The sequence below is a fragment of the Xyrauchen texanus genome, chromosome 22 (assembly GCF_025860055.1).
Source record: "Xyrauchen texanus isolate HMW12.3.18 chromosome 22, RBS_HiC_50CHRs, whole genome shotgun sequence".
In the NCBI taxonomy this organism is placed as follows: Eukaryota; Metazoa; Chordata; class Actinopteri; order Cypriniformes; family Catostomidae; genus Xyrauchen; species Xyrauchen texanus.
In genome coordinates, this window is record NC_068297.1 from 846,972 (window position 1) to 859,917 (window position 12,946).

Consider the following 12,946-nt stretch of genomic DNA (forward strand, 5'->3'; position numbering starts at 1 on the left):
CGGCCTCTGTGACGCTGGCAACGGTAGTTCCGAGAGGGCGGAGCTCGGACCGGAGGTAAACAAAGCCTGCGATCCTAACACCCGGTTCCTTGTGGAGACCACCTCTCACCACGCCAACTCGCAGAGGTTTCCGAACTACAAAAGGAGTTTGCAGACGTGTTCTCTCCTCTACCGGGCCGTACAGACATCATACAACACCATATCGAGACCGAGCCGGGCGTAGTGGTACGCTGTCGCCCTTATCGCTTGCCCAAGCATAAAAAGAAAATAGTTCGGAAGAATTGGACGCGATGCTGGACATGGGAGTAATAGAAGAATCTCACAGCGATTGGTCCAGCCCAGTCGTCCTTGTTCCCAAGAGCGACGGGTCTGTACGCTTCTGTGTGGATTATAGAAAAGTCAATGCGGTGTCTAAATTTGACGCGTACCCAATGCCCCGTGTTGATGAACTGCTCGATCGGTTAGGTTCTGCTCGGTTTTATTCGACCTTGGATCTAACGAAGGGTTATTGGCAGATCCCCTTGACACCAATATCCCGTGAAAAACGGCCTTCACCACGCCGCTCGGATTACACCAATTCGTGACGCTTCCTTTCGGTTTGTTCGGGGCACCAGCCACGTTTCAGCGCCTCATGGATAGGATCCTCAGACCACATACTGCTTACGCCGCTGCTTATCTAGATGATATCATCATTTATAGCAATGATTGGCAGCGGCACTTGCAACATCTGAGGGCCGTCCTGAGATCGCTGCGGCGGGCGGGCTCACGGCAAACCCGAAAAAGTGCGCGGTTGGGCGTGTGGAGGTACGGTATCTGGGGTTCCACTTGGGTCATGGCCAGGTGCGACCCCAAATTGACAAGACCGCGGCGATTGCAACTTGCCCTAGACCCAAGACCAAAAAGGGGGTGAGGCAGTTCCTGGGGCTGGCTGGCTATTACAGACGGTTTGTACCTAATTATTCGGATGTCACCAGCCCGCTGACTGACCTTACTAAAAAGGGGGCTCCAGATCCGGTCCAGTGGTCAGAGCAATGCCAACAGGCGTTTACAGAGATTAAAGCTGCACTTTGTGGGGGCCGCTTTGCATGCACCTGACTTCTCTCTCCTTTTGTTTTGCAGACGGACGCTTCAGACAGAGGGTTGGGCCGTGCTCTCGCAGTTGGTGGAGGGAGAGGAGCCCGGTGCTGTACATTAGCCGGAAGCTCTCCTTGAGGGAGACTAAGTACAGCACCGTAGAGAAGGAGTGTTTGGCCATCAAGTGGGCGGTCCTCACCCTCCGATACTACCTGCTGGGGCGAGCCTTCACCCTCTGCTCGGATCACGCCCCACTGCAGTGGCTCCACCGCATGAAAGATACTGAACGCCCGGATCACCCGTTGGTATCTGGCCCTCCAGCCTTTTAAGTTCAAGGTGGTCCACAGACCGGGGTGCAGATGGCTGCCGCTGACTTCCTCTCCAGAAATGGGGGAGTGGTAGGCAGGTCGGATGACGCCCGGCCTGAGTCGGGCGGTGGGGGTATGTGGCAGCGGGGGCGTGGTCAAGCGCCCGTGCGGGAGAGAAAAGCGGTAAGGGCGCTCACACCTGAGCTAAATGATGACTAACACCTGTGTCTGATTGCAGTAACATGAGGAGAGTGGCATAAAAAGGGCAGGAGCGACGGAGCAAGGGAGAGAAAAAAGAAGAAAAGACTGTCTCTGGTTACCCTGAAAAGAAAAGATTAAAAGACTTACCCTTTAAGTTGACACTGGTTCCTTTGTATTGTTCTACAGCAGCAAAGATATTTTAAAGGCTAAAGTCCCTAGTAGGCTATAGCCTATTGGCTATGTTGTATCCCCAGAATATCAGCAGTGAAGTCCGTTTCCGATTGGCGCACAGGGATATAAATAAAGAAATAAATAGTAACGCACATCGGCAAACCTGACTACTAGGCTACTGTAGCCTAAAATTTTATCATTTTGTTTTGAATTTTGTTTAAAATTCATTTTAAGATTTCTATTTATTTCTCATGTCTGTGAGGCAGTAGGCCTAGCCGCGAGTTTCGGTTCATTTATGAGAGAGCTCACGCAGCAAGAGATCGCATCGGCGCTTCCACGTCCTGCTGCTGATTATATGTCTGCTATATTTGCTTCTTATTTATTAATTCCAGGCAATTAGTTAATGAAACAGTGATTAAAATTAAGATACAATTTATACAAAACGAAATTTTAAGTTAAAGAAAGGCTTTCTACAAAACAAAACTTAATAAAGTGGTCAAAATCATGTCTGACCCATCTTCAATGCTGAATGTATCTGAGAATAATCTTAAATAAGGAAATCTATACAGTGATTAGTTCATGCCAATTTACTGCTTGATGAAAATTTGACTATTTAAAATTGTGCTCGTTTTTTTTCTTCGGATGTAGGTGACAATATTTAAAGTCTGTCTATCAAAAGCGACTTCTGATGTGTGCCAAAGTCTGTCGGGGTGGACTTCTCTGATCCAATGTAATGTATTTAATGCGGTTTACCGCTATACCGCGGGAATATCTTGCTTTTCAACCGCGGTTAGAAAAAATCCATACCGCCACAGCCCTACTCACCACACGACCCACCAAGAGCGAGAACCACATTATATCGACCACGGGAGGTTACCCAATGTGACTCTACCCTCCCTAGCAACCGGGCCAATTTGGTTGCTAAGGAGACCTGACTGGAGTCACTCACCACACGCCCCACCGAGCGCGAGAACCACATTATAGCGACCACAAGGAGGTTACCCCATGTGACTCTACCCTCCCTAGCAACCGGGCCAATTTGGTTGCTAAGGAGACCTGACTGGAGTCACTCACCACACGCCCCACCGAGCGCGAGAACCACATTATAGCGACCACAAGGAGGTTACCCCATGTGACTCTACCCTCCCTAGCAACCGGGCCAATTTGGTTGCTAAGGAGACCTGTCTGGAGTCACTCACCACACCCTGGATTCAAACTCACGACTCCAGGTGTGATAGTCAGCGTCAATACTCGCTGAGATACCCAGAGCCCCTACAACCAATGTGTTTGTTTAAATTACTAGATTAATAGATCTATCCTCTTAATTTTTTATCTCAGAGTGCACCAGATTGATGCATTTAACTTTAAAATGTACAAAGTTCTCTTACGGGGGAGTAAGTCCCCCCCCCCGGACCCCTCTACAGGCCACAAGTCTCAGTCACACACCTGTGTAATTCTCATAACCGCTCTGATCACATTGCTGACGCTTATTATCTTTATCAGCTTCACCCCACCAGGACGGCTGACCGTATAGAGGAGAGGGTCTGGAGATGGACAGATCTGTGATGAGAGAAAGAGAGATGAAAGGAGGAGACAGTGAGATGTTAAAGAAACCTTCTGGGAACAATACAAGTTACATTATCAGCAGCTTCGGTGTCATAATGTCCATTACCACAGAAAATGGTTATTAAAAATGTGCCAAAATTGTGGTTACAGTAGTACACTTAGCACAAGCGGGTATATCTATCAAATGGATCAACAAAATGCCCATATAGTGTCAAAACTGAAAATACAATTTACATATTTTGACCAACGTGTATCAATATGCAACAAACATTGAACAGGATTAATTACATGAACGCTGAAATTTTAATTAAGTAAAATGTAACCACATATATGTATTTTATCGAACACTTTTTGAGTCTAAACAGATGCACAACTTACAGAATTGTAGTGGTACACCTAAATGACAAAAGCCAAATCATACTGTTCATGTGTTAAACTTGCTATAGTTTACTTCCACGTTGCTTCTTCGTCAAATAGCAATGTCAAGTGTCAATCAAGTCAATCACTGAAACATCAGCGCCACCTTGAGTAAGATATGTATAATATGTACAGTTGAAGTCAGAAGTTTACATACACCAAGTTAACTGAGCCATTAAGCAGATTGGAAAATTCCAGAAATTCCAAAAGTCAAGCCTTTATACAATTAGCTTCTGATCTGAGGTGTACCTGTGGAGGTATTTTAAGGCCTACCTTCAAACTCCATGAGTCAACTTCATGCAGTTGTAAAACTTGTATTTAGGTGTTGATGTGATTTGGGCATTTAGTAACTAAGGGGGCGAATACTTTTTCACACAGACCAAGTTGGCATTGGATAACTTTTTAGGTTCAATAAATAACAATCTGACCCGGTTCTGATGGGACCCCAAAAAGAGAACCCAGGTTTCGGATCAGTTTTTCAAGTAACATGCAAAAATAATTAGTTTCACTTCGTTACAGCATTCTTGTGCACATTCATTAAAACGTGCATGTGGCAGGGTGGAGGGCGGGGACGGGTCGTGATTCTGCACACCCGGCCCCTAATCAGGCTAATCAAGCCTCAGAGAGGGATAAAGGCCGACTGGAGACGGCAGTGGGACAGAGAGAGATTTAAGGACAGCTGTCCGACACCTTTGTGTGTTTGTCTTTTCATTTAAATTCTTCATTAAAATATTATTTATAATATCAAGACGGTTCTCGCCTCCTCTTTTCCATTGATCCCTTTACACAGGTGCCGAAATCCAGGAAGGAGGAGGGATGCGCCGTAGTTGAGTCCTCACCACTACCATCCGCCCCAACGGTGCAGCCACGGCCATCCGCCGGAGGACGGAGGAGCCCGGCCGCCTGAGAGCGGACGAACGTCTGCCGACCGCGAAGGGAGTTGGGCTCCTAACCAACTGCCTGGAATGGTCAGGGCCACTGCCAGGGAAGGAGGAGACCCCCTACCGGCCGCTGAAACGTGTCGGGGTCTGAGACCGCCATGTGGGGAGGGGAAAGGAGGACTGCTGCCAGGGGGGGAGGAGACCCCTACCAGCCGTTGAAACGTGGCAGGGTATGATACCGGCGACCGAAAGCTGGGAGGGACTCCTGGCCGACCGCCTGGAGCGGGAGAACCGCTGCCAGGGGCGGGGGAGACCCCTTCTGTTTCCCGAGAACGCAGTGGGGCGTTCCGTCCTCCAGGGGCTGGAGGTCTGCCTCCGATCCATCCGGGGAGGCGCGGCTGTCATCCTTTGGAGGTCGAAGGAGTCGCCAAGGACCAAGCTACGGCCTTTCGGAGAACCGCCGAGTAAGTGTTTTTGCCGCTCCGTGTCGGCCTTTCCCTCTCTTTTTTAAAACGGTTTTGTTAATTTGGCTCGTTACGGCATGCCCCTCCCCAGGGGTATACGTCATGCCGGGGGCACCCCGGCCTGATAGAACGAGGGAGGAATGTAACAGGGTGGAGGGTGGGGCCAGGTCATGATGCAACACACCTGGCCCCTAAATCAGGCCAATCAAGCCTCAGAAAGGGATAAAGGCCGACTGGAGATGGCAGTGGGACAGAGAGAGAGATTTACGGGCAGCTGTCCGACACCTGTGTGTCTTTTCGTTTCTCGCCGCCTCCTTTCCATTAATCCCTTTACAGTGCAAGAACACGAGTTGGGGTTTTAACAGTAATCCCATCATGGCACATGTTTAGACGGGTAATGCCAACCTGAATCCGATTAAACACCTCGCTCGCATCAGATCAGACCAGTGTCTGTCTGAACTCCTCTGCACAGAGAGAAGGTCTTGACACTAGATTTGCATAATCCAGAAGTAGATGTCAGTGTTTGCAAAGCAGCAAAAGAACACTGTTAAAGTTTTAGGTACGTTTAGGTTTTAGTTCAGTGTTGATGAAATGTTGCATTAAAGTTGCTCTGACTTTGATCAGGAAACGATTCAGGTGGGATGAGGGCTTGATAGGCCTGTTGCGATTATTAAATAATCGTCTGATCGTGGTCATTTTAGGATTGCATGATTTTATATTGTGACGAGGAGGAGGGCGGGGCCCCAATCGAGCTAAACAGTCTAGGAGAGGTATAGGTGCAGTGGAATGTGGCCGTTCGGGAGAGAGAGAGAGCAACATGCAGCTGCCATGTGTGCATTTATGTTTTTGAGTCTTTTTAAGTTCCTACCTTAACCTTAACTTGTTACATTGGTGCCGAAGCCCGGGAAGGCGCTGTCGTGGAGACCTAGCCACTACCAGCCAACCCAAATGAGTAGCCATGGCCATCCGCTGAGGGACGGAGTCGTCGCGGCCGGCCACCTGGACGCGGAGGGTGCCGCCGTCCAACGCCGTCCGTGAGGGGAGGAGGGGCTCGCTGCCAGCCACCTGGAGTGGAGGGGCTACCTACCACTAAGCAAAACGCGGAGGGGCTTTTCATCCACCCGAGGTTGGAGGACTTGCTCTGATCTGCCCAGGGTGGAGTGGCTGTCGTCCGCCAGAGGTTGGGGAGTGGCTGAAGGTTGGGCGACAGCATATCTGGGCGCCGGCGAACCAGGTTATTCCTCTCTCACCCTCTCTCTCTTGCTGTCGCTCCGCTTTGCCCTTTCCCTCTCCTCTTTTTTGCTTTTGTTTTTCCCTCCCCTCATCCCCCTCCCCGGTCCTAAAGAGGTGGGGGAAAGCCTGCTGGCAGGCAGGGCGATTTTTAAATTGAGAAATTTAGATTTTGCTTAAAAACATTGCAAATCCATCAAAGACTGAATAAAGAAGAGAAAAAAATTCACAGCGCTCGTCTCAATGCCGCTCCCGATCTTCTGATTTTATATTGCTGTGCTGCTCAGCGTGAACCACTAATCACCACCACGAGGAGGTTACCCCATGTGACGCTACCCTCCCTAGCAACCAGGCCAATTTGGTTGCTAAGGAGACTCACAGCATGTGGAGGCTCATGCTACTCTCCACGATCCCCATTGAGAGCGAGAACCACTAATCACCACCACGAGGAGGTTACCCCATGTGACTCCACCCTCCCTAGCAACCAGGCCTCCCTAGCAACCAGGCCAATTTGGTTGCTAAAGAGACTCACAGCATGTGGAGGCTCATGCTACTCTCCACGATCCCCATTGAGAGCGAGATACACTAATCACCACCACGAGGAGGATACCCCATGTGGCTCGACCCTCCCTAGCAACCAGGCCAATTTGGTTGCTAAGGAGACTCACAGCATGTGGAGGCTCATGCTACTCTCCACGATCCCCATTGAGAGCGAGAACCACTAATCACCACCACGAGGAGGTTACCCCATGTGACTCTACCCTCCCTAGCAACCAGGCAAATTTGGTTGCTAAGGAGACTCACAGCATGTGGAGGCTCATGCTACTCTCCACGATCCCCATTGAGAGCGAGAACCACTAATTACCACCATGAGGAGGTTACTCCATGTGACTCTACCCTCCCTAGCAACCAGGCCAATTTGGTTGCTAAGGAGACTCACAGCATGTGGAGGCTCATGCTACTCACCACACGCCCCATTGAGAGCGAGAACCACTAATCACCACCACGAGGAGGTTACCCCATGTGACTCTACCCTCCCTAGCAACCAGGCCAATTTGGTTGCTAAGGAGATCTGGCTAGAGTCACTCAGCACGCCCTGGATTGAAACTCGCTAATCCAGGTGTGATAGTCAGCGTCAATACAAAGAAAGTAAACAGGGCTATTTCTGACTTCATATTGGCTTAAGTGTTCATCAGGGTTTGTTTGTTACCTGTGATTTTGTTGTGCTCTGTTTTGTCCGGTTTAATGCGTGATATGTCTGTGTTTCGCCGTCTCTCATCAGTGCGTCCGTGTTTCTTGGCTTCCAGCGTCTCGTGACTCAACTGAAGCTGACTGGTGTATTTCTCATGCTGACATCCAAAACATAAATGACATTTGTAATAACACAACACACATATGCACAAAAATAAAATGCATCAGCGATTAAGTAGCTGGCCAGGTATAAACAAACATATATTAAATAATTTACTTTAAAAGGAATATTCCGGGTTCAATACATGTGAAGCTCAATCAGCGGCATTTGTGGCATAATGTTGATTAACACACAGATTCATTTCAACTCGTTCCTCCTTAAAAAATAAATAAAAAAATAGCACAAATGTGTGTTCCAGTGAGACACTTACAATGGAAGTCCATGGGGCAATTTTTGGAGGTTTAAAGGCAGAAATCTGAAGCTTGTAATTTTATAAAAGAACTTACTGTTACACTGTGTCCTAACCAGACACGACGCTGCGATACGCACTCTCACACACACACACACACACTCACATATATATATATACACACACACACATACACACACACACACACACACACAGACACACACACACACACAGACACACACACACACAGACACACACTAACACACACAGACACAGACACACACACACACAGACACACACACACACACTCACACACGCACACATAAGGTAACTTGTCCCTGTGCATGTGCGTGATTGTGGAATTATCCTCTCAGGGCTTGCTGTGGAAAGTGTAATGCAGATTAGGTGAGAAAATGAGTTGCGTTCAATAAACAATGTTCTGTCTGTGATTGCTGTTTTCTACATTTTAATGTGAATTATCCTCATTTCGGGGTCTGGGTATCTCAGCGAGTACTGACGCTAACTACCACAACTGGAGTCGCGGGTTCGAGTGAGTGACTCCAGTCAGGTCTCCTTAGCAACCAAATTGGCCCGGTTGCTAGGGAGAGTAGAGTCACATGGGGTAACCTCCTCGTGGTCGCTATAATGTGGTTCTCGCTCTCGGTGGGGCGTGTGGCGAGTTGTGCGTGGATGTCGCGGAGAATAGCGTGAAGCCTCCACATGCACTACGTCTCCACGGTAACGTGCTCAACAAGTCACGTGATGAGATGTGCGGATTGATGGTCTCAGACGTGGAAGCAACTGAGATTCGTCCTCCACCACCTGGATTGAGGTGAGTCACTACACCACCACGAGGACTCGGAGCGCATTGGGAATTGGCTTCCCTTGTACTGAACCCGGAATATTCCTTTAATATAAAAGTACCTTCAGCGCTTCTTCAGCCACTTTGTGTTGGTTTCTCTCCAGGATGTAAATATGTGAATGTGTGACTCGTTAAGAACAAACAAACTGAGCAATAATGAACATAGAAAGGACAAAAACTGTTTCATTCCAGTTGCTTGTAGCATCATTTCTATTGTGCTGACACAACTCCTGAACAACGGTGCAATTCTGGGCAAATCTGTCTCATAAACAACAAAGCTGCTTTTCTGGTCATGATCAGACAGAGTTTCTGCAAGGCTTTTGGATTTCATGGAGGGTTCGCAGTGTGGTCTAAAGCCCTGACTCAAACCACACAGGACTTACATCCCACAACGTCACTTCAGTTAGAGGAAGGATATCATATCCAAAGCGAATGACATCGGACAGTTTCAGGGTGATGTACGTCTGATCGGGAATACGAAGGTCATTCACAAATGTCTGTGGATGGATGAGGAATAAACAAACAAACAAACATTTACAGCGAATAATAACAAATATTTATGCAGAATAGCAAGTAAAACTCACCCCATTGAGGCTGCCCAAATCTTTGAGCAGGTGCTCGTCCACGGACGCGTCATAGTTGATCACGGCGTGTTGTTTGTCCACGCTGCGAGACTGTGAAGGTGCAAACAAAACCAAAGTTCATATTACAAAGGGACAGTGCCTCTGTGGCGCTCTCAAAAATTCCTGAGTTATGGGCGGGACCATCTGTGACTTCTTGTGTGTGTTACCGTGGAGACATAGTGTGTTCGGAGGCTTCACGCTATTCTCCGCAGCATCCATGCACAACTCACCACACGCCCCACCGAGAGCGAGAACCACATTATAGCGACCATGAGGAGGTCACCCCATGTGACTCTACCCTCCTTAGCAACTGGGCTAATTTGGTTGCTAAGGAGACCTGGCTGGAGTCACTCACCACACGCCCCACCGAGAGCGAGAACCACATTATAGCAACCATGAGGAGGTTACCCCATGTGACTCTACCCTCCCTAGCAACCGGCCCAATTTGGTTGCCTAGGAGACCTGACTGGAGTCACTCACCACACGCCCCACCGAGAGTGAGAACCACATTAGGGCGACCATGAGGAGGTTACCCCATGTGACTCTACCCTCCCTAGCAACCGGGCCAATTTGGTTGCTAAGGAGACATGGCTGGAGTCACTCACCACACGCCCCTTTTTTGTCTAAAGTTTTTATGAAATGTTTTGCTTATAAAGTGTGATGACGCTCCATTTGTTTCATGATTCATTTTTGTGATTATTATCTGCTTAATAAAACAACAATAATGGCATGTCCACATCTATTGAACTAGGTAAACGTCTCTATTTAGGGTCTCACCTGTAGCATCAGTTCACAGTCCTCTCGACCCACAAATATCATCTCCCGTGGCAACCGGTGGCGCGTGCCCGAGCTGCTCACCAGGAACCATGAGGTCGCACTCATCATCATAGCTCATCAAACCACATCAGCATACATATATATATATATATATATGCAGGAGGAGGAGCTCTGAGGATCCATTATTAACTACTAAATAACAGACAAACAAAAGTTCTGAATACAGCTCAGGTCATACTTCATCTAAAACTATTTTAATCAACATTTGTACTTAAAAACATTTCACATCCACTGTCCCTTAAACATTTAAATCATTTGAATCATCTTGATGCAAGAACAGTTCTTCTGCATGTTATTTGTGCACTGAACAAACCACATAAATCTATATAATAAAGTAAAAAATGTCTTGGTCCTAATTTATCCAAAACAAAATAAAGATTTGATTTGCATTTAGAAAATTAAACCTACTTTAGGAGCATATTTTGACATTATATTCATAACAGTTACACATATTTTACTCCTAATTATCTTTACTTCAATGTGTTTAAATATATATATATATATATATATATATATATATATATATATATATATATATCATTTAAATAGACAAATATTTCAATTACGATTTTTGGGAAATGTTTTTCCTTATATTCGCATATTTTGCATTCCAAAAATATTTGTATAACTTTTAATTAATGGAGTTGGTTATTTCACAATTTACATATCATAGAAGTTCTCCCTTGGTACTGCCTTGTATTTTCGTTAATTATATATAATTTTTTTATTTTACTTAATTGTACTTAGTAACATTGTTATGGTAGTGAGAATCATCATTTAAAAATATGGGAATAGTAAAAGTTAAATGTAAAATGTGTTACGGTAATGAGAATCACCATTTAAAAATATGGGAATAGTAAAAGTCAAATGTGTTACGGTAGTGAGAATCATCATTTAAAAATATGGGAATAGTAAAAGTTAAATGTCAAATGTGTTACGGTAGTGAGAATCATCATTTAAAAATATGGGAATAGTAAAAGTTAAATGTCAAATGTGTTACGGTAGTGAGAATCATCATTTAAAACTATGGGAATAGTAAAAGTTAAATGTCAAATATGTTACGGTAGTGAGAATCTTCATTTAAAAATATGGGAATAGTAAAAGTTAAATGTCAAATGTGTTACGGTAGTGAAAATCATCATTTAAAACTATGGGAATAGTAAAAGTTAAATGTCAAATATGTTACGGTAGTGAGAATCATCATTTAAAACTATGGGAATAGTAAAAGTTAAATGTAAAATGTGTTACGGTAGTGAGAATCATCATTTAAAAATATGGAAATAGTAAAAGTTAAATGTAAAATATGTTACGGTAGTGAGAATCATCATTTAAAACTATGGGAATAGTAAAAGTTAAATGTCAAATATGTTACGGTAGTGAGAATCATCATTTAAAACTATGGGAATAGTAAAAGTTAAATGTCAAATATGTTACGGTAGTGAGAATCATCATTTAAAAATATGGAAATAGTAAAAGTTAAATGTCAAATATGTTACGGTAGTGAGAATCATCATTTAAAACTATGGGAATAGTAAAAGTTAAATGTAAAATGTGTTACGGTAGTGAGAATCATCATTTAAAAATATGGAAATAGTAAAAGTTAAATGTAAAATATGTTACGGTAGTGAGAATAATCATTTAAAAATATGGAAATAGTAAAAGTTAAATGTCAAATATGTTACGGTAGTGAGAATCATCATTTAAAACTATGGGAATAGTAAAAGTTAAATGTAAATTGTGTTACGGTAATGAGAATCATCATTTAAAAATATGGGAATAGTAAAAGTTAAATGTCCAAATATGTTACGGTAGTGAGAATCATCATTTAAAACTATGGGAATAGTAAAAGTTAAATGTAAAATGTGTTACGGTAATGAGACTCATCATTTAAAAATATGGAAATAGTAAAAGTTAAATGTAAAATGTGTTACGGTAATGAGAATCATCATTTAAAAATATGGGAATAGTAAAAGTTAAATATCTGGATGTGTTACTGTAATGAGAATTGGGGGTAAAATTGACTAAAGTGTCCTGAAAATAGTCACAATGGATTTAAATTGTATCATAATTTTTTATGCAAAATATAATTCCATTATGTTTTGTATTTATTTGGGTTTAAAAAGTAACAGTAAGTATTTTCTTGAATCACAGACTTTATGGTAATTTTATGATATTATCCCGGGAAGCTTTTATTTATTTATTTATTGCGTGGATTTGATTCAAACTAAGATCAAATCTTTTCAAGCACATGTGAGAAGTGATTCTCACACAATGAATGCATTTATCTCAACAACACTTCAAATAAACTCTAAATCAATATGACTTATAATAAATATTAAAAGATCACAAAGCACATTCTGATTTCCTATTGTTATCCATATGAAGAGAAGGAACGTGACATCACCATCAAAGTTTCCTTTTCCTGTGCAACATGACAATATAAAATAAACCAAAACGAGTCACTGCACTAACACAAAAACACAATGTTGCAAATACCCGCAATAACGTCGCTTGTGTGTTTAAAGTCGGTGTACTTCAGACAGGTAAATACACACCTGGAATATGGAAAGCTGAAGCTCCTTAAGTGACTTTATCCCGACATTCCCGAAAACACGTTTAACTCATTTAAACACACATCTTTACCAACATAGTGTTTGAAAGCATGTATCTGGAGTTCGCTACTGTTATTCCCCGTGGATGAATGACAATGT

The 12,946-nt window shown here is 44.2% G+C and overlaps 1 protein-coding gene across 1 annotated transcript in view; it reads right to left on the minus strand.

Annotated features, from left to right (window-relative positions):
• The window catches only part of LOC127662381 (centrosomal protein of 170 kDa protein B-like), a 28,872-nt gene that overhangs the window by 15,835 nt on the left and 91 nt on the right, over positions 1–12,946 (minus strand). The window contains exons 1-7 of the mRNA XM_052153515.1: positions 12,791–12,946; positions 10,176–10,367; positions 9,360–9,449; positions 9,194–9,272; positions 8,838–8,896; positions 7,523–7,661; positions 3,201–3,314 (exon numbers count right to left, since the gene is read on the minus strand). The exon at positions 12,791–12,946 is cut by the window's right edge and continues 91 nt beyond it. Coding sequence (XP_052009475.1) covers positions 3,201–3,314; positions 7,523–7,661; positions 8,838–8,896; positions 9,194–9,272; positions 9,360–9,449; positions 10,176–10,286 — 592 coding nt within the window. The 5' untranslated portion in view covers positions 10,287–10,367; positions 12,791–12,946. The remainder of the gene's footprint in view (positions 1–3,200; positions 3,315–7,522; positions 7,662–8,837; positions 8,897–9,193; positions 9,273–9,359; positions 9,450–10,175; positions 10,368–12,790) is intronic.